This window comes from Hemicordylus capensis, chromosome 1 (assembly GCF_027244095.1).
Source record: "Hemicordylus capensis ecotype Gifberg chromosome 1, rHemCap1.1.pri, whole genome shotgun sequence".
Classification (NCBI taxonomy): Eukaryota; Metazoa; Chordata; class Lepidosauria; order Squamata; family Cordylidae; genus Hemicordylus; species Hemicordylus capensis.
In genome coordinates, this window is record NC_069657.1 from 191644970 (window position 1) to 191667648 (window position 22679).

A 22679-nucleotide genomic window follows, 5' to 3' on the forward strand; every position below is an offset into this window, starting at 1 on the left:
TTGAATTTGAACTGAACGGGGGGGGGGGCGCGTTTCCAAGCAAAACCAAATCTACTGACCCTGGTTCGAAGCAGGTTCGAATTCGAACCAAACAGGCCAAGCCGGTTTTGTGCACATCCCTAACACCATCTGAAATCTACCAGAGAGGTAAAACAGTGCCATCCAATCCCACCTCCCTCAGGCAACCCACAAAGATACCATGGTTGACGGTACTGGAAGCCACCCAGATATCCAAAAGGATCAGCAGAGTCATACTCCCTGTCAGCAACAAAGAGATCATCAACAAAGAAGAGAACATCCATCAGGCCAACCAAGGCAGTCTCAACCCCATAGCCTGCTCAAAAGCTGATTTGAAATGGGTCTACAAAAAATCTTTAACCTCCACCCCCCACCCCAAGTATAACAAAGTCAACAGTGCTAACAAAAACACTGTCCTTTTTACTACTGTTCAGGACAAAAAATACAGAGAAAGAACTATCTATTTCAATAAAAATATAGCTCAGTATCTAGTTTGTAAGGAGCAAAAGTTAATTACACAGATATACTCTTATTTGGTTAATAGCCTGCTGTACAGAACATAATACAATGAATATCTGTTTTATAGAATAGAAATAGAACTTAATCTTGCTGGTCTTTTGTGGAGAGATTTAGCAGTCAACACTTCATTTTTCAGTAATGTATTTGTATATGAGAAGTTGAAAGCTTATTTGATTTGTCAAGAGATCTTATCCATTACTGGGATTTCTCAGATTTATCAAAGCTACCTCTAATATGGGGTGGCTTTTTACACCTCCATAGTGAAGATATCTGAAATATGGCAGCTATTAATAAACGAATAATCAGATCTCTCATTATGCCAGGAATTAGGACTTGATCTAGGCATCCCAATAATATAGCAACCAAATCGAAAGGAATAGAATACCTGGTTATGGACTTTTTATACTGAAGAATACAAAGCTATTATATTCTAATTTTAGGGTGAGTCTACAATCCAAAAAACTAGAGTTGTGACAAAGGATATACCTTTTAAAATTTCTTGCCCCAAAGCATTTTTCAAAACCCCAAATGTATAACAGGCTTTGTTAAAACCCATGTTTACAATTGCACCGTGCTGCCTTGGGAGACATTTCCTACATTAAGGTTGGCGAGTTGGCTGAGAATATGGAAATGTATTATTGTAGAGGGAGGAGTTTCCAAGGAAGCAGTACGGCATTTCTTTTCCATGGCTACATTCCTGGGGATGCAGGACAGTCATAACAAAGCCAACTATCATCACAAGCATCCCAACTCCCAGAATCAGTCCAGAAAGAAGATTATCGGGATGGGCCCATCGCTCTTCAGACAGCTTCAGATAACAGGCTGCTGGCAGAATGAAGACCAGAGGAGTAGCACTCAGCACGCCCTGGAAACAGGAAGCGAAACATGAAATAAAGTGATTGTTACAGACGTCTGCAACATTCTTAGAAACATCTTAGAATGGGGGCAGTGAATTATTAATGTTGCCAGAACAAAACAAAAAGTTACCTAACAAGTATGCAAATGCTCCAGAAGTATCTAAACTCAGAAAGCTTCACTATAGTTGCAAATAACAATCTATGAACATTGGTTGATGGGAATTCATCAAGTTCAGAATTAGAGGCTGTTCACATGATGCCCTCCCCGCCTGACATGAAGGTCATGTGAACAACCTCTTAGACTAGCTAACAGTGAAACAGGAAGTTTCTGATTCAAATCTTGCTTCTGCCAATCTCTGCTTTCTCTCAGCATTAACCCCCTCCCTGATTGGCAAAATAGGGACAACAATATAGACCTACTTCACATCACCAAGAGAATGTACGTGAAGTGTTTGGTACATGTCAGTATGTCCTTCATAAGTGCTAAGTGGCATTTCATCTTTATCTTGCCCTTCTTCTAAGGAGCTCAAGGTGGACTAAATCTTCTCATATGCACCACCCTGTCCTTCAGAAGAACTTTCTGAGGCCCTGCACTGGATATCTTTACTCTTAGAGATCTGGTGAATGGTGACCAGCAACAGAGCCTTGTGCCACCAAGTTACAATTTTGTGATTTTTATTGCAGTTTAGGTAGGTCTTTTTTAAAGTTATGGTTCTTTCTAGTGGGTAGCATTCAGATTAGTTTCATCCTTGTGCAACGGCATTTAAGCTAGTACAAAGACATAATGCACAGTAGTTGCTCAAATAAATCCACCTCTGTTCCGCACTAGTTCTTGTACTAGCACATCCACTTGCACAAGCCCATCTATTACCAAATGGGAAACTCCTTGCACAACTCTTGCACAAGCCTGTATTATGAGCAAATGGGAGAATCTCTTGCACAAGATGAGTTCAGCTGGTTCTCCTTCTGCTAGTGGTAGTGCAACTTTGCAGAGCACCACCACAACAACAACCACCACCACCGGTCCTTCTGCAAGTACCCCTATGATTGCTACCCAATGTTTGTATGCAGCCTTGAAGACTTGACAGCAAAACAATGGGATGATGGTCTTAATTAAGCAATCAAATATTCTTGTGAGGAAGGTTAGGCTGTGATATAATGGGCTGGATCCCAAGGACATCTTAAGGCTGTTCTCACGGGCAGACAAAACCGGGCTAACAAAGCCAAGGGTGGTTCTACTCGTGTGAGTGAAACGCCAGGATCGGGCCTGATCCTAGTGGCGCCTCGGCAGCAAACTCACCAACCACTCTCTTAATCCTGCTTTTGCAATCATCTGCCAGCCCCGACTGCTTGCAGTCAGGGCTGGCAGACTGCAGGACTCCAGGCTGGCTGCAGGGAGGGGAGAGAGGAATCCGCATGTAAATCGCCCCGAGCCATTTTTGGAAGGGCAGTATATAAATAAAATAAAATAAATGCACACTCACGGAGTGCATTATGGGAGTTCCAGGGGGCGGAGCAAGACCTCCTGGCACCCTGATCTCCATGTTGCCTGAGGAGGGAGCTGCGTGGCTGGGCAGAAAATCTCTGCATCCAGGCTCTCTACGAGGATGCTCTTCAGGGAAGTAAGCTTTTTAAAGCTTCCTCCCTGCTGACCCTGTAGAACTTTCTCTCAGACTGTGAGAAAGGGCTCCACTGTTTCTCCCATTTCACCTTCTGGTCGACCTGGGTTCAAATCCTTGCTCTGCTATGCAGTGCACTTGGTGATCTTGGGCCAATTATGATTTCTCAGCCTAACTGACCTCACAAAGTTGAGATCAACAACTCCCAGATCAATCTATTTCATAACAGGGTTGTTATGGGGGCAACATGGAGGTGCAAATACATCAGAATGAGCAACCTGGACAAAGGGCAGGCATAAAAATATAATCTGAAAACAGGGCAAGCAAAATGCAAAACCTATTCATTCTGTTATTATAGCTGAGTATCAATACAACACCCACTGGGATTTCCTGAATAGCATCCTCACCAGTGGGGAGATTTCAAGACTGACAGCATAGCATTTCCTTCTGCAGCTTCAGACAACTGGTCTATTATCTGGCCATCAAGGAGGGCAGCACCTAATGTCTCCCCAATGCAGATTCTGCTAACACAATAAAATATTGAAGGAGCAATCCATTTTATCAGTCACTCTTTTAAATTGTGTGCGCTTTTTTTTTTTACAGTGAATGTATTTAGATGTACTTACATTGAGTTCTAATACTATTCCCAAGCAATCATACACTAAAGATATGCTTGTAGCTACAGCAACGATAACCACTGTCAAAGCAACATGGCAAATGGCTGTAAGGTTCCCGTTGAAAAATACATTGGCAATTACCTGCAACAGAAGCACAGTTTTAAGCACTGCTGTGATGGGCTGCTTTTTTTTTTTAGTGAATGGCAGGTTTTAAATTTCACATGCTAGGTTTTGCAAACAAGCCAAAAGAAGCCAAGGTGTAAGATCAGACTTCATTTAAATGTCCTTTCCCAATAAGTGTTTCATACAGGCCTGGTCCACACAATTGCTTGAGTTTAGTTTTAAAGTTAGTAACTGACATTAATATGATCATATGATTCTATGCCAAAATCATTGATGCCAGTTTGTGTCCAGAGATGAATCGGAGATGCCCACTTTGGTACTGGTTCACACAATCATGGTAATGTTGGTTACTGACTTTAAACCTAAATTTGAATGATTGTGTGAATGAGGCCATAGTCTTTAATGGTTCCAGGATTTCAACCTTTGAATTTTAAACTTTAAACCAGAATAGAACATCAAGAATTTATCACAATGCAATTTATACTGAAGCTTCAGAAATTAGCTTTGTCTCACTAAAGTCATGATAATACTCACCTCTCTGGTAACAAAACATTCTAATGGAAAAGTTAGGATGACAGTGATTCCATAACAAAACCTTCCAAATGTAGCAAGGTCATCATCTCTGCAAAAATTTTCAAATATATCTCCTGGGGAGGTGGGTGGAGAATTAAATTAATTTCACATCCATAAGATGATATATGCAATTTGATATATTAATAAAAGCATCCATGGGAACTGCTGCATCTAAATAAAATTTTAGTGGTTCAAAGTAAGAAGCCTGTCATTAGATTGCCACCAATAGGGAGGAAACGGTTCAGAATTTGCTATCAGCAGGGCATGCTGGGAAAACATTTTTCTGCTATTGTTCATCTTTGGAAAATCATTTCCACAATCTATGTCCCCACGCTGTGTTTTGCATTCTTCATGCTAAGATAGCTTTGTAGAAGGATTTCTGGTATCTGATATAAGTCAGGCTGTGAGACAGTTTTAAAAAGAAAAACACACGGCTGAAACAAACAGGTTTCCTTTTTAACTGTTATTCTTTGGACAAATACAATCACTTAAGGAAAAATAGAGGGAGACATCAGGAGAAACACACTTCCCACACGGCAGGATCAAAGCTGGAAAGCTGGACTGGAAAACTTCAGGTAAACATGAACCCTGGAAGTCTTTGTATGCACATAGCTGCATAATGCCTCATTATCTTTACCTCTGAATAGTCCTACGGGAATTATTGCACTTGTCATATCGAAATGTGTAGTGAATATAGCAAACAACCTGGAGCACTGTGCAAGCTAAACAGAGCATTCTGTCACAGCACTATGCACAAGCTTTCTTGAGGGGCATACAGCTCAGCACCAAACTACATGTTACATTAAAAACAGAATTTGCCCTCAAGTACAATTGTTTTCTCTTTAAAGTAGCACCCACGCATCGGGATTGGGAATGTGGTGTGTGAGGTGGAGGTGCTAACCCTTTCCTCCATTTCACACCCCGGACAAAAATTCACCCTGGTATTCATTCTGGGAGGGAAACTGCTATTAGTGGCCATTGCAGCTTCTCTCCTAGGGAGAGACTTCTCTCAACTGCAGCTTCTCTCAACTGTGGGGAGCAATTTTAGTTAGCACCATGGTAGGGTGGAAAGGCTTAAGTCCTTGAACACCACGCACCTGATCCTGATCGGTCACCATCACCACCACTACTGGCAACCACTATTTTAACAGAACACACACATACACATACATGTTCAACAAAACATGTAGTTTGGCTTGCAGTGATAGATCATGTGCAACGAGTCTGAGGCTCCATTCCCAGCATCCCCAGTTAGAAGGAACTCGGGTAGCAGCCTGGGAAAGTTGTGTCTCTGCTCAAGATTTTGGAGGGCTTCTGCCAGTCTGGGCAGACAAAACTGGTCAAAATATATCAGTGATTTGATTCACTATAAGAGAGCAGCTTCATATCTTCATGTTTGCCCATGTGTACGTTTTCCAAGTGAACCACACCTCGATGAAGCCTCATGCAAGATTCTTAGAAGATATGGAAATAACTGGACTAAGGAGGACTGGGTGAGTCTTCAAATGGAAAGGTGGGCTATAAATATTTACATACATACATATATACAGGCTAGAAACGTTTCCTTCTTTAAAAAGAAAAGAAAGCTTTGATTCTCAAGAAGCTGAAACTTCTTGAAATCCTACACAGAACACACAATCCAGATTACAGGGCAAAAATACAGAATCCAGGATAACGGATTAGCAAGAGCAATTTTGGTGGGAACTGTCAGGAGGCCAAGTAAGCAATAAACAGAATCCAAGATGGAGTACATTACCTTCTGTATATCCTCTAAATGTCACATATCCACATGTTGCAAACACCAAGCTGACAAACACAGCAAATGAAACAGACACATGTGTGATGCGAGTCCAGTTGCTTAGTGTGGGTTCTTTCAGAGAGTCATATATTAAAAAACTGTTGTGGTGGCAAATGAATGCTGAAAGAAACATAGCGCTTACAAATCAAGTGCATGTAATACATGTTTCAATTTTTTATTTTTTATTTTTTAAAAATACAGTATTAATAATTTTTAATAATTACAGAATATTAAGTATTACAGTATTAATAATGCAGAAATTACAGTATTTCACAGTACTGGAAATGTGAGAGACTAAAAATGATGGGCACTGTTACTCCGGCCTATATTTCTGGACTAAGCTGGACTATGGAAGCTCATACTGAAAAGGAAATAAAGGACTGGAAATGGAACTAAATAGAAAATCTAAGCTCTGAAAAGACTCTAGAGGGGATGCCAAACTCAGGCTAACTTTGCTTGAAGAAAAGGGCCTCCGAACAAGAGAGGCAGGCACAGCCTGGCACCATATAGCCAAAGAGAGTACGGGGAGATAAGGCAGCAGATAAATTGTTGGGGGTTATAGGTCTTCGAATGTATGGGGAGACTGGAAGATCTCTTTCATCGGCACCTTGTCAAAAACGGTATAAGGAATCGAGATGAAGAAAATCTGCTATCTTCCTATTAACTCGACTTTTATAGCCCAAATGTCACACTTCTTTGTCAGTCTTTTCAGACTCTTGATTGGTTTTCACCGATTGCTCCCAAATTTCTCATTGGCTCTTTAGGCTCCTCATCTCCATAGTCATTAGAAATCTAATATTCTGTGTTGACCATGGTAACCTGGATTCCATCAAAATTCTAATTCCCACTTTTTGAGAGGGCTTGTCTACTCCCAGTTCACTGCCACCATCAGACTTTCTCTCTCTTCCTTCCTTCCTACATATACTATCCATTTCCCCTTCTTGTACCTTCTCTCCCTTTTGATATTCAAGATGCCTTCTCTCCCAAAACCAATTTTCCTCTCTCTTCCTTTTCCTTCATCATAACAGTTGCCTCAGGTAGTCTATCCGCTTCTACGTCTCTCTCTCTCAAAACCTATTTTTCTTTCCCCTTTTTCTCCCTCATTAGATTAGCCTCAAATTTTCTATCCTCTTTTAAATGTACCAATTCTAGCTATACAACTTATTATAGTCCTATAGACTTCTCTATTCACTAAATAGTTTATTTACTTAGTTTCTTATTTTTAAGGTGTTTTATTTTTTAATATTTTTTTTTAAAGAAAACTGAAAATACTTCAAGTTGCCAAAAGGGTAAATATAACTTTTAATTGGGGGGTGGGGGGGGAGAATTCTAGATCCATTTAGTGGGTAGGGTTTATTAACTCACATCACTCTTGATATTAGTTTCAAATGCCACATATTTTGCATATTTTGCTTATGCTTGTATTTTGATATATATTTTATCATGTATTTACATTTTGTGTGTCTTTTGCTACATTTTCCCATCCTATATGCCTTAATAATAATAATAATAATAATAATAATAATAATAAATAATTTGATTTCTATACCGCCCTTCCAAAAATGGCTCAGGGTGGTTTACACAGAGAAACAACCAACAAATAAGATGGATCCCTGTCCCCAAAGGGCTCACAATCTAAAAGAAACATAAGATAGACACCAGCAACAGTCACTGGAGGTCCTGTGCTGGGGGTGGAGAGGACCAGTTACTCTCCCCCTGCTAAACTTTTAAACTTTAAAAGGTGTGGTCATTGGGCTCTGGGGTTTCAAACATAAAAAAGCCTACTGAGGTAATATAAGAACCGGATCATTTCAGCAAATTTTCAGGCACAATCCAGTATTAAGCATTGTTGACCAGTTGACTTGAGAACTGCATTCATGTTTAACCTGTTCCCAATGAAATCAATGAGCTAAGTGCACTTAAGTTGCACAAGTGCACCTAAGTTGCACAAGGAGAAACAGGCTTGTGAAATAAAACTTCCCTGACCCCTCCACCCTGAGGACTGCCCCCATCCTCAGTTCATCCTGTTGAAGGAAGGCAGGGAAATGCAAAATCTGATACCAGGCCATGGGTACATTGTACTAGTTGTTAGTACAGGTTGGAGCTAAACATGAGGCAGCCGACTATTACAGTAATGTCTAGTTTGGGCCTAACTCTAGATTGCTTCCATGCACCCTAACAAGGTGATGACACAAGTGAGGAACAAACCACATGAAACAGAGGTTATATCTCTCTCTAAATTCCTGACATGCAACTTATTCCACAAGAGCCCCAGCTTCTGCTGCCACCTTCATCCCCTTTCCCTCTTCAACGATCTATTTTCTAGCCTTCACCTCCATGGACAGCAATAGCATCTCTCTTCTTCTTGAGGCAGAATAAAACTGAGAATTCTATGTAATTTGTTTGTTCGCTGACAAATACAAGTTGCACTGCAACAAATACAAGTTGCACTGGTGAAAAGGTCCGTAGGATGCGGCCCTTTTTCCTATCTGGATCCTCCCGTTATAGAAATAGTGCAAAATGTAAAGGAACTGATATAAAAATACATTTGCAAGGACTTCCTTAAGACTTAGTTGGAATAGAAGTACAGTGGGCGGTAAAGCCTGAAGGACTTGCAAAGCAGGCCTGGTCAGTTACAAAAGGAGCATAATCATGTGCTTCCATTTCAGCCAGACTAAAAAGGAAATATCACAATACTTTGTGTTTTTCAAACCTATCATGAGATCAGGTTGTTCCAATATAGGTGATCAGGTGGGCAGCTCTACATGTTCCTCAAATATACAAATAAAATGCTTCACACAAAAATATAAACAAACCCAGAAGAACAAAGGATCAGAGAGATGCCAAAGGAATCTCAGAATGTTTTGTGCATTGTGAAGTCCAAAAAAATAAGGTGGTAAAATATTTGGCACATACCAAATGACATCACTCCAATGGCTTGTACAGCATTTGGCTTTGCAAATACCCAGGCATTTTCAGTTTCTGGTCTGGAAAAAGAAAACAGTGTTGAGAAGCTGCCACTTTCCCCATGCTTTGTTCTTAGAGCTCTTTGAATGCTGTAAACGAATAGCAATGGCAGTCATACCATTAGGAAGAGAAATGTTATGAGTATATAGTAATCCTTATACAATGGAGAGTGAAAATATTTTACTTCTGGCCTTGAAGTCATTCAGGTGTTTTGTAGCTAATTAAAGCTATATCTCATTAGCTCCAGTAAACCTTGTCCATTCACTTTCCTAGCCTACCTATAGGCTTCGATACTTATCTATTAACATATTGCTGACCGCCAGCGTGGTGTAGTGGTTAGAGTGCTGGACTAGGACTGGGGAGACCCGAGTTCAAATCCCCATTCAGCCATGAAACTAGCTGGGTGACTCTGGGCCAGTCACTTCTCTCTCAGCCTAGCCTACTTCACAGGGTTGTTGTGAAAGAGAAACTCAAGTATGTAGTACACCGCTCTGGGCTCTTTGGAGGAAGAGCGAGATATAAATGTAATAATAATAATAATAATCAATGCCCCATTCTATCCCTTCCTCGCCAATATAACACATGAGATTTCAAACCTGGTGTGACATTGTTGTCATGAGTTCCACTTGTCTTAGCATTCACTAAAGTAGTATGACCCTACTTTATTTTATTTATTGCTTTTCTATACTGCCTAGTATAGAAATCTCTAGGCAGTGTACAGATTAAAACATAATATAAAGCATTTAAAATTCATAAAAACAGATTAAAAATCACAAAAGATAAAAACACACATTAAAATTTAAATTTCAGTTAAAAGCCTGGGGAAACAGGTACGTCTTCAAGGTCCTCCTAGAAGCAAACAAAGAGGGAGATGCTCTTATTTCAGCAGGAAGCGTGTTCCAAAGCCCTGGGGCAGCCACAGTCCGAGTTGCCACCAAATGAGCTGGCGGCAACCATTATCAGACCTCTCCAGATGATCTTAGCAGGCGACAGCGTTCATGACGGAGAAGGCGCTCTCTCAAATACCCTGGACCTATGCCATTAAGAGCCTTATAGGTAATAACCAGCACTTTGTATTTCATTTGGAAACATAGCAGCAGCCAGTGCAGTTCTTTTAGAATCAGTGTTATATGGTCCTTTTGGGTAAACCCAGAGACCAATCTGGCTGCCGCATTCTGTACCAATTGTAGTTTCCGAACTACGTAAAAGGCAGCCCCACAGTGCATTACAGTAGTCAAGCCTAGAGGTTACCAGCATAGGTATCACATTTTAAGGTCATTTGTTTCCAGAAATGGACGTATCTGGCGAATCAGCCGAAGCCAATAAAAAGCACTCCTGGCCACAGCCTCAACCTGAGAAACCAAAGAGAGTTTGATATCCAGGAGCACTCCCAAACGACGAACCTGATCTTTTAGGGGGAGTGTAACCCCATCCAAAACAGGCAGATCTAGACCATCTCTTGGATCCCAAGCCCCCTACAGACAATCCGTCTTGTTAGGATTCAACATCAGCTTGTTATCTCTCATCCAGCCCAATATCGCCTCCAGGCACGCATTTAGGGGGGTCATGCCATTTCCTGATTAAGCTGGTATGGGGAAATAGATCTGGGTGTCATTAGCATATTGATAGCATCCCAGACCAAACTTCCTGATGATCTCTCCCAGTGGTTTCATGTAAATGTTTAGCTCTCATTCTTCAGAACAACAGTCTCCAAGTGACACCATCTGGAATCTGCCAGAGGAGTAGGAGCGGAACCACTGTAAGACAGTGCCACCCAATCCAACCTCCTTCAAGCGACCTGGCAGGATGCCATGGTCAATGGTATCGAAAGCTGCTCAGAGATCCAAAAGGATCCACAGAGTCATACTCCCTCTGTCTATCGCCAGTTGGAGATCATCTATCAGGCCAACCAAGTCAGACTCAACCCCATAGCTCACCTAAAAGCCAGTCTGGAAAGGATCTAAATATTCTGTGTCAGCCAAAACTGCCTGGAGCTGAGAAGCAACCACTAGCTCACTCACCTTGCCCAACCAAGGAAGATTAGAGACAGGTATGTAATTAGCTAATTCTGAGGGATCCAATGCAGGTTTCTTCAAATAAGGTCTAATAATAGCCTCCTTAAGACAAGGAGGCATCCTACCCTCCCCCAGAAAAGTATTTATGATATTTACCAGACCCTCTCTGATAATATGATTGCCAGATGAAATAAGCCAAGCTGGGCAAGGGTCAAGAGAGCAGGTGGTAGGGTGTACTGTCCGAAGCAGTTTGTCCACACTGTCAGAAGTAACAAACTGAAAGTGATCCAATTCAATCCCACATGAAGGGTTGCTGGGTACCTCTACAATAGACTCTGCAGTAATTGTGGAGTCTAGTTCAGTACAAGATATTTTATCTTCAAAAAAGTTGTTCAACACATTACAGTGAGTAAAAGATGGTTCCAAGTTCAAATTCAAGGCAGAGCAGGCACGAACTGGCCCCCTCACAACCCTACACAACTCAGGGTTGTCTTAATATATACTTCTACTCTAAATATTCATTTATTACTGGGGGAACATGTGTATAGGAGAAGTAATTAATGTTCCCCAAAACCCAGCATCACAGTTAAAAGTTTATTTCTTGCTACTATAATTACAATGCAATAGAAACAAAATATTTGGCATAGTGCGTAGCTTGTGCATGATTCCCAAGTCTTGGAGGGGGGGATGCTATTGGTATTACACTTTGAATATAGCCAACGGCTGCAGTTCATGAGAATTTATAGAATTTATTATGTTGGCAAATATAAGAGGTTTAACTTAAAACAAACTAACAAAACCACTCTGCCAAAGGATTCAAATAGCTCCCCTCAATTGATTACACAGAAAGCGTCTGGAAAAATAAATCAGGAAATAACTCTTCCTCCTCTACCCCATTTTCTAATGTGCAGTCTGTTCAAGCAGTCAAGTGCTTAATGCCAATGTGCTTGTTTCTTTAAAACTAAACAACCAGATCGGGGGCTCTGTGGATTCAGACCACAGTGAGGAGGCGGCAGGTTTTAATCCTGCAGGGAAGAGAGCTGGTCTTGTGGTAGCAAGCATGACTTGTCCCCTTAAGCTAAGCAGGATCCACCCTGGTTGCATACGAAAGGGAGACTAGAAGTGTGAGCGCTGTAAGATATTCCCCTCAGGGGATGGAGCCGCTCTGGGAAGAGCATCTAGGCTCCAAGTTCCTTCCCTGGCATCTCCAAGAGAGGGCTGAGAGAGACTCCTGCCTGCAACCTTGGAGAAGCTGCTGCCAGTCTGTGTAGACAGTACTGAGCGAGATGGACCTATGGTCTGACTCAGTATATGGCAGCTTCCTATGTTCCTAACCCTTTCCCCCACCCCGGCTTCAATTCATTTGGAGCTTTTGTTTTATGGCAAATAATTGCTACGTGGGCTTGATCCAGACTAGGACCACTGTAAGGTTAAAATTACCCCTTTCTTCCCACACTACAGTCCCATTCTATGCCCCCCCCCAATCCAGTCAGCATGTAGTTTGAAAGCGAGCATATCGCATTAAGCACATGCTTCACGTAGCATGTTGTTTGGCCCTTAGTGGATGCATCAGGTATAAAATTGCATTTAATGGTTATGTAGTGAAAGGAGATCAAATAGCACTGGAGAGCAGAATGCTGATCACCAGCCAGCAATAGTAAGCCCGAAGGCTCCTGTTGGTTTTCTTCTTCCGAGGGGAAGCTGCTGCCATCTGCTGTCCATCTGCTGCTGCACTCTTGGTGAACTGAAAAGCAGCAGGACACAAATATGTAGGGCCACTCACTGCTAACCAGAGAAAAGTTGCCTTACTTGATCTCTGCAACTGACAACTTTCCTAAGCCCCATTTACCTTGGTTGATGCTGCTTAAGGTTTTATTCTTCTTGCCAATTCTTTCAAGTCTTTCTAAGCAAGAACTTATTCCCTTCTTTTCACATTTATGACCTACTCAAATCTGAGAAACGACAACATTCTATAGGAACAGCTTTGTATGATTATTATTGTATGATTATATTAAAAACGGATCCACTCTGCCTAGGAGAAAATGCTCGTATAATTTATAGTTCAATTTTTTGCACTGATGATAAGCCTTTAAAATGTGTGACAAAAAACCCCAGAAGAAACGTGTGCAGTTTACAAGATCCAGCCATATTTTTGACTTGGACAGGGAGCATCCCATTCTGCTCAAGACAACACTCTAGAGTCATATCCTTCAACTTGTATTCATTTCCTCTTGAAAGACAATGGAAGTGTAAACAAAGAGAGTACCATCAAGTGCTTGAATATAGCTAGAATTAAGTGCCTGCTTAAGTGCATTTCTAAATCAGGAGTTACATGAATACCTTATTAATTGTAACTCCAGCTGGAATCTTGATTTCAATCAGTTTCACTGCATTTATTACAACTGACTACAATTATTCGTCCAGTTATCCATGTGCAAGCCGCATCCTAAACACATTTATTTGGAAGTCCCACCAAGTTCAAGAGATAGGACTGGAGCATTAACTTCTGAGTAACTATGCTTAGAACTGCAACATAACTGTTTGCACGATATCAGCCAGATTGGGCATGTAGGCTTCATGACTGTGTTACCATTATTGTATAATACAAATTTCATCAGTGTTATGGTACAATCTTCCACTTTTTAAAAACAGAGAATGGAGAAGCATTAAACCCAGAGCTGGAGCCAGAATGTTCTGGGCCCTGGAGCAAGACTGGGCTCTGCCCACTTCCCCCACCACCACACAGACTTTGGACAATTCCCAAATGTGTTCAGGTGCTGCCCATAGTTCACTGAGAAGTAGCAAGAGCAGTCTTTCCCCAGCCCTTTAGCAATGACCAGCTCCTCCCCCACTCACCACACAGTAGCTTTGTCTCAAAGGGTCTTGCATTATTGCAAGGGGAAATCCCACTGGTAACAGGAAGGACAGAACAAGAAGGGGCTGCTATGCAGGTCACATATGAAAATAAGACAATATATAGAGTTGTATGAAAACTATATATGCAACTCTAGTGGCAGCTCCTTCTCTGTGAAGGATTGGCTTGATCCCAAATGAGCCTTTGTGTGGGCATGCCCAACTTGCCCCACTTGTGATGCCAGTTCTGGTTAAACCCTTAAATCTCTTGGTTACTGAAGAGCATATGTGGGGGTGGGGGGAGACTAGTGAAACTCCTAAGATCAGGTTAGGTGAGTAGGATACACTCCCAAACTACTATCCCCTTTCCATGGAGTCTGATCTATAGATTCCTTCATAGTCCCTTTCAGTACCCTGCTTATGCAAATAAATCACTTTCATGAGCTCTTTAGAGAACTGGGGGGTATAATTGAGGGTTTCATGGCCAGGAAGTTACAAAAGCCGGGAACACTAGACCTGTGCAAAGTTTTGGCCAAAGACTTTTCATCACCCCTCAGATACTACACAGAGGCAAGCATTCCCAAAGCTCACCTTTGAGCACTGCTTGAGGCGTCATCTGAAGCTTTGGAGAAAGCTTCACACAGGCCCAATGGACACTATTTAAAATGGAGTTGGAACCAGCAGAACATTTTTCATGTCACAAAGAACATTTGGGATTTTAAATGTCTTCAGAAACATTTAGGTTCCCATTGTGTCTCACTGCCTTCAGTTATTTTCTAAATAACATTGGTGAAATCTCCTATGGCCTGACTGTATTATTTTCATGTCACAGTTACTCTATGATGTAGAGTGAGTGTGTGTGTGCATGTGTGAGAAAGAGTGCTTAACAGCCATTTGGCAGTTTTATCACACCCATTTGCCCATTTTATTGTAAATGCCAATCAGGATGGAATTTGTGAAGACTGAAAAATCAAAGGAGGACTTTGGGCCCTTCAAATCACTAATGGTAATTGATGTGGTCCAGCACTGGTGCAAGTGTAATTCAAAGTCATATCACAGTGTTGCAACATGCCTCCAATTCGGGTCTGCTACCACAAGAGGTCTGCTTTAATGTCAGTACAGAATTTAAAAAGAAAGAAGAGCTTTGCATGGATTCCATGTTCAGTTCACTGCTGGAACTGCATTTTCAGAAATAAATATATGGAATTTGCCTAGCCAAAGATATATTATGAAATGCATTGTTACACAGACATTTAGGAGAAGGTAAGTGTGGCCACTATCTAACAAAGGCCATACACACTTGTGGGAGAACTGCATGTGCAGCCAGAACTCAGATATTTTTGCAGCAGCTATTCCAAATGCCAATAAGGCAGGCCACTGTTCTGCTGAAAATGTGGCCCATCTCTGGCAGGGAATCCCAAAGAGGAAGGAAACCCCCTCCCTCAGTGATATTCTGGAGCTCTGGAAATGCACGTGCTATTCCTCCTTCAGTTCTGAGAACAGAAGCAGGAAAAGAAGCAGGTGCACAAGTTGCTGTGGATTCACTCTGTAATGTCCAAAGCTGCTCTAATTTATGCTTCTGGACACTGATGCAATGTCCAAAGCAGGGGTGCTCACATCTCACTTGCATTCCGCTCCACGAATGGTCATGAGAGAGGAGATCTAGGAATCACCACCTTGAAATATAAATTCAAAATGCCTCCACTTGGGTAAAACACCATCTAGACCAGTGTTTCTCAACCACCGGTCCCTGGACCGCTGCCGGTCCCCGAAGGCTTGAGTGCCGGTCCCTGACTGGGAGTCAACTCCCCCCCAAACTGAAATCAAGGCATTCACTTCCTCAATTTTGCACATGGCACGGAAGAGGAAGAGTATCACGGAGGCATGGGACCCTTCTTGTGCCTTGCCTCCATGTGCTGCTGAGATCTTCCTACATCTATCTTATTCCCTATCTTTACAGCTTCAAACTGTATGCGGTGCGGGGGCATGGAGGAAAAAGTATGGCAGTGGGCACCACTTGAAGGGCTGCTGGTTCTTGCATGCTCATTATTTGCAGCCAAAGGTTGGTTGATTGAAACCCAGCTGCCTGTTGTGGTCGAGGTGCCTTGAGAGGGAACGCTGTTTCCCTCTTGCATCAGTGGGGCTTGCTTGTATGTTGTTTTCATTGGCCCCATGTAGCTTTTGAATTTTTCTAATGGCCCAACATACCCTCTCCACTGAGTAATCAGAAGCACCTCCACCCCCACCCCGCACATACTGAAGACATACTGGAGACAAATTTGTTCACCCAGGCTTTTAGATTCAGGGGTTCTCAACCTTGGGTACCCAGACACTGGTGGACTTCTACTCCCATAATCCCCAGCCATAATGGCCAAATGCCATTGTTGTTTGGGGTTATGGGAGTTTAACTGAGGGACCCAAGGTTAAGAACCCCTAATATTCCATGTTTGCAAAAGATTCCAAATTTAATTATTTTAATGCTTATATTATTTTCATTCTAAACTGCCCAGAGATGCATGTTTGGGGCAGTATAGAAGTCTGATAGATAGATAGATAGATAGATAGATAGATAGATAGATAGATAGATAGATAGATAGACTTGAAACCCCTTTACTAACTGCTGGTCCGGGAAACTGCGCATGAAGAATGTAGCGGTCCTTGAAACTCTGCACGAAGAATTTAGCGGTCCTTGACTCCAAAAAGTTTGAGAAACACTGATCTAGACTGAAGGAAGCAATAGCAAGACCACTGCTGAATAAACCTTCTCTGGAGCCCTCTAGGGATGTGCACGAACTTGTTCGGAGGCCGTTTTATGGGCCTCCAAACAAGTTCAAACACCAGGCGGTTTGGAGGCTTGAAGGCGGGGAGGATAACTTTAAGGGCGGGGGAGGATGCACTTTCCCCTCCCTCTGCTTTCCCCCCACTGGCGCTCCGTTTGTAAAGTCTCCATTGGGGTGGCAGCATACCTCCCTGCCGCCCCATCCCCTCCTTGGCCGGAAGTGCATGCACGCAAGCATGACTTGCAGGCCCAGCGTGTGCATGTGCAGACTTCCAGCCAAGGAGGAAACAGGGCGGCAGGGAGGTATGCTGCCACCCTGACAGACTCTTTACAAATGGAGCAACAGTGTGTGGGGGGGGGAAGCAGAGGGAGGGGGTAAGTGCACCCTCCCCACTCTTAAAGTTGTCCCCACCTTCAAACTGCCCCCTGCCGGTTCCATTCACATCCCTAGAGCCCTCCACCCTGGGCAGTTAAAGGCTAGTTTCAAATCTCCTCTTTGGGGGCAAGGTCCTCAAGAGCATGGTGGCATCCCAACCAAATAATCTTGGATGAACCTGATTATCTGCATCCATATCAGTTGGGATTCTGACCTGGCTTTGGGACTGAAACTCTCTTGGTTACCTTGGTTGGTGATCTATGCTGGCAGCTACAAAGGGGAAGTGTGTTTTTGTTGGTTCTTCTGGACCTCTCACCGGCTTTTGATACCATTGACCGCTATATCCTTCTGCACTATCTGGCCACATTGAGACTGGGTGGCACAGAAATGTGTTGGTTCTGATCCTAACCGCGAGAGAGATTTCAGAAGATGGTGCCAAGGGACTGTTGTGCAGCTCCTTGATCACTGAGTCCCCACAAGGTCTCAGAGCATCTCTGGATTGTGTATCTGATCCTTCAGAAGGTGTGCATCCCCATCCATAACAGGTTGCGTTACCACCCCAATGCTGTTAAATATCAACATGAAACTGCTGGAAGAGTTTGTCAGGAGGTTTAGGTTGCGATGTCATCAAGAGATGGATGACACCCAGCTCCATTTCTGTTTTTTGTTTGATCACAAGGAGGCAGAGGATACCTAAGCTAGCATCTAGAACAAGGTTTTCCAATTTTTATTTTTATTTTTTGCAAGTACCATTTTTGTAAATACGCCTTTCCTGCATTTACAAGTAACATGATTGCCAGAGATGCCTGCTGTGTACAGGGAGGGAGAGGGAGAGGCTTTTCCAGTTGCTGCCGTCTCCTGATCTCTTCTTCTCTCTGCCACCTCCTTTCACAATCTGTGCCTCTTTTGAAGGGCTGGGCTGTTCTACAGTCCTGTCTTGGCACCATCAACCCAGCTGTTGCCACTTTCAGTTGGACTGGGCCAGGCAGAGCAGTGCCATGACGTCACTATGGTGTTGGGGCCATGTACTACCTTCCATAGTATGTATCACCATCAGTGGTACTCCTACTAGTGATTGAAAAGCACTGGTCTGAAACGGTTATGGACAGGAGATGGGCTAGTTACTTCAGATTTAATCCAGAGGTGTTGCTTCTAAATAGGAAAGCTTCAGGTTTGAATATGCAACCTGTTATGGATAGGGATGCACACCTTCTGAAGGATCAGATACACAATCCAGAGATGCTCTGAGACCTGGCTTTGCTCTTGGAGGCCCAATCAACGGCCATGGCCCACAGGACCTTTGCACAGCTTAGGCTTGTATGACAGCTTGCCGGACAAAGCAGATCTAGCCATGGTAACACATGCCTTGGTGACATCCAGACTTGATCACTGCAAGGTGCTCTGTGTGAGGCTGCTCTTGCAGAGAGTTCAGAATGCAGCCGGAAAAGCATGCTATGTGAGAACATTTTGCACAGCACATGCATACTCCAATCTTCTGTGAACGACACAAGCCCCTGATTTGCTTCCAGGCTCTGGCTTCCATCACTAGCAGATGTGAGACTGGCTGGGACCCAGGTCAGGGCCTGTGGTCATGCTCAGTTTATGGAACTCCCTGGCTGACAGCAGGATCACTCAAATGATCATCTTGCACCAAACCTAGGGTCTAGTATAATGGCTGCTCGGGTAGGGGCAGCAGGTTCCTGCTGTTTTATTCTGCTCAATTTTAATACCTGTTGGTTTTGTTCAGCTTCTTGTTGAGGTTGTTTTAATTGGCGGTTTTTGTTAGAGTTCTTTTTTTGTGGTTATCTGCCCTGATAACGGACAGAAGGACGGTATATGAATCTGACTGTTCCTGAAGGAAGGAAAAAGCATTTTTTTCCAGCAATATGGGATAGTGTAGGGTACAGTGCTCACTTGAGACTGTAAAACGAAAAGCTACCTTCAGGTGTAACTCATAAGAAACAAGACATTAGAGTGACATTGCCAAGAGTTTAAAGGAAAGACACACACACACACATCAAGAATAGTATTTCATTTCAAGTGAACTGCACTGTAGTGAACTGCACTGGCTCCCAGCCTGTTTCCGGGCCCAATTTAAAGTGCTGGTTTTACCCTTTAAAGCCCTAAATGGCTTGGTACCAGGTTACCTGAGAGAGCACCTTGCCCCATATGATGCTACCCAAACCTTAAGATCTTCTTCAGAGGCCCTCCTCTGGGTGCCCCTGCCAAACGAGGTGAGGTGGGTCGCTACCAGGGAGAGGCTCTTTTTGGTGGTTGTACCTGTTTATGGAATAGCCTCACCAATGAGGTTTGCTTGGCTTCATCACTTTGTTCTTTTAGACACCAGGTAAAGACCTTTTTGTTCACCCAGGCCTTTTAAGTTCTGGCTTTCAGATTTGATCTGATTTTAAACTAATTTTAAAATGCATTTTTAAGCTGCTTTGTCTTGTATTTTCTTTTCACTTTCTTTGTCTGTTATGATTTAATGTGTTTTTTTTAATTGTATGTTTTAATCCTCTGTTGTGACCCACCCATAGAACAATTTGTTCTGGGGCAGCTAACAAACAAAAGTTTTTCATCATCACATCATCCTCATCATCATCTACAAACAGAGGTTGGAGACTACCAATATTTCTCAAAGAGTTGAAGGCAATTTCAGAAGGATCACTGTTTGCAATGTGTATTCTTGTCTTGATTTTGCCTCTGCTAAACAAAGTTTCCAGGTTTTTCTACCGTTTCAAAAACTTGAAACACCTGTATGACCAGAGGTGGCAATAGGGCAAAATATATAGGTGTGTTCACTGTATGAAAACAGGTCCCTCTCAAATCACTTTTAGCACTGTCTACAGTCAAAGTTTTTGATCGTCACAGTCACAGCTTTTACTCGTATAGAAGAACCAGAAATGACAAAATTACTTACACCTGTGAACTAAATGTAATTGCCCTTATAATCCCAACAACCACGATGACGACTGTTAAAATCAAAGAGATAAATGATACCTGTGAATTAAAAAAAAAATTATCTGATTTTATCAGCTAGTGGACAGACTTTCTGTACATATTTCCAAAAGCATTATCATTATTATTTTTAAAGAGAATATATTGTTTATATTCAACATCTTAATCTGCATCTGCTGCTATAAGTGACATGGAAAGAAACTGGTTGGTATTCTAATTGTATTGTAAAAATGATGAATAATTATATGTGTATGTATCTCAACTTAAAAGGGAGAGGGAGAAAAAGAATGTATGCAGGGGTAATAGGGAAACATGGGAGGGGGCAACTACAGTTCTGCTCAAGGTTATATACACTTTAAGCCCTATTATGGTGACAATCCTAAGCATGCTTCTCAGGATGTAAGCCTTGTAGAACTTTTTTTCTTCAAAAACATGCATGGGATTGCATTGCACTTCACATCTGTGGATACTGAACACTAGGAGTGTGCATGTAAAAAAATTTGCAATTTGATTCAACCACAAATCGAATCACAAAAACTGGAATTGATTTGTTGAACCAGGCAGCCATTTCTGGATGGTTTGAAAAATCAAATCAAAAATTTGTCCTCAAATTGTGGTTGTCCCCATAGGGAACACTGGGGAACTCAAATCACCCCATCCTTTCCCATGGGTAAGTCCTGGGGCACCAAAGTGGGTTGGGTGGTAGAGCATGATGGGTGCAAAACAAGCAGAGTGCACAAAACCTGAAACCCTGCCTTGAAAAACAACAACACTGCAGAACAGAAGCACACAGTCCCTCCCAACACAGAACACCACATTGTGCCAAACACACAGTCCAAAAATTGGGGCGGGGGGGAGTATAACTGACCCAGAATCCACTGCCAGCCACAGTGCCTGTGCTCCAGTGACATCATTGGCACTGGTTGCTCTCTCACATACAGTTATTACTCTGTCCTACCTGCAACAGCTGCCACAGCACAGCATGACCCTTAACAGCCAGCAAGCATAGCCCTAAGCACAACTACAACAACGTCTCTTCAGCCACATTTTTTGACTGAGCAGACCTTGCAATGCAGATTGCAGAGCAGACCAGAGCAGTGAGTTAAGCACAAGTTAGTCTCAAGGCCAGACATGGAGCTAAAGTCACACCAATTAGCAAGAAAATATTACATGCACCCATACCCCTCAGAGTTGAGCTGTCATTGTCCATTTGCACCAAATCAGATTAGACTTCGAATCAGCCCCTTCATTTAAAGGGTGATTCAATTCGCAGTCAAATCGGCAAATTGTCCTTGATTCAGGCATGAATCAAATTGCACATTCCTACTGAATATAATTCGACAATCCTGTTTTTGCAGAAAATCAGTTCCGAGCAACAAAACCACAACAAGCAGAAACAATACAATGCCATTTTAAAAATATGATCACTTAAAAACAGAAAAATACAAAATATTTTGTATTTTTTAAAATATACTTAAATAAATAAATGAAAAAGAAAAATATTTATCCCCCTCCTCCTTCAAAGACACACTTATTGTTTTCCCCTGCTGTCTAAAAGAAATAAGAGAGAGCCAAAGAGACTTTCTTGGGGTGCCAAGGTCTAGACACTAGCACAGAAAAGGTAGTATCCAATTTCCAAAGGGCACAGCATTTATATACAGAAGGATTGCCATAAGGTTCAACAGGGTCATGTTTCATTTCATCCTCCCGCTACCTCAACCCAGTGCACACCAGGCCATCAGAGGGGAGTGGGGGATCTGTGTGTTTCTTCCTCGCCCTGCCCAGACTTCCCTCTTGCCTGGATACAAATTACTTGAGCTCCGATTATAAGTCCTTACTATGTCCAGGTAAATCAGTCAAGGGCTGAGGCCCAAGTATAAAATGGCAGTAGGAACTCTAGATAATTGCCACCAACTTTTTAAAAAAAGGAATTATATGTGGCATATTAGGGTGATCATTTTCCTTGTCTGGCACATTCGAGTCTTGGGGTCGAATCTCCATTTAGCCATGAAGCTCACTGAATGACCTTGGACCAGTCATAATTTTTCAGTCTCAAAGAGCTGTTGTGAGAATAAAAAGAGATAACCCATGTAGCCCAACCTGAGCACCTTGAAGGATGGGACCTAAATGTGAGCAATAATCCTGTTTGCCAAAAGCACTCAGATCCTAGCTCAGATCCTAACTAGCATATGTGGAATTCTACTTGCAGAACGGGGCTTTTCTGCCCCCTCATCCCCACTGCAGCCCCCTGAACCCTCTGAAAAGTTACTCTTGAGGGTTAGACCTTGGGAATGGCATGTGCTATGGCAGGGCTTCTCAACTTCAGCCCTCCAGCTGTTTTTGGACTACAACTCCCATAATCCCCAGCCTCAATGGCCCATAGCCCGGGATTATGGGAGCTGTAGGCCAAAATTTGCAGGAGGGTCAAAGTTGAGCAGCCCTGTGCTATGGCATGGGGAGTCTACAGGGCACCTTTGGATCCAAGCATTGATGCCCCTTTTCTTGGTCTAGCTCTTCCTCATCACCACTCGGGTACTTTTATCACTTTGTGGCATAGCTCAGAACCTGGATGCTAGCCTCACAGAGTTTCATGTCAGTCCCTGGAGT

The 22679-nt window shown here is 42.6% G+C and overlaps 1 protein-coding gene across 4 annotated transcripts in view; it reads right to left on the reverse strand.

Annotated features, from left to right (window-relative positions):
* Positions 1–444: 444 nt before the first annotated feature.
* Positions 445–22679, reverse strand: part of SLC38A11 (solute carrier family 38 member 11) — a 40884-nt gene continuing 18649 nt past the window's right edge. The window contains exons 7-13 of one of the 4 annotated variants that reach the window (XR_008315321.1): positions 20035–20114; positions 9041–9111; positions 6083–6244; positions 4288–4400; positions 3640–3771; positions 3421–3534; positions 1290–1402 (exon numbers count right to left, since the gene is read on the reverse strand). Coding sequence is in view for 3 of the 4 variants with exons in the window: in XM_053291349.1 (XP_053147324.1) it covers positions 1136–1402; positions 3640–3771; positions 4288–4400; positions 6083–6244; positions 9041–9111; positions 20035–20114 (825 nt within the window). In the remaining variant the exon portion in view is untranslated. Of the gene's footprint in view, positions 1403–3420; positions 3535–3639; positions 3772–4287; positions 4401–6082; positions 6245–9040; positions 9112–20034; positions 20115–22679 lie in introns of all 4 variants that reach the window. The other 3 variants (XM_053291349.1, XM_053291360.1, XM_053291364.1) reach the window with 3 other exon arrangements.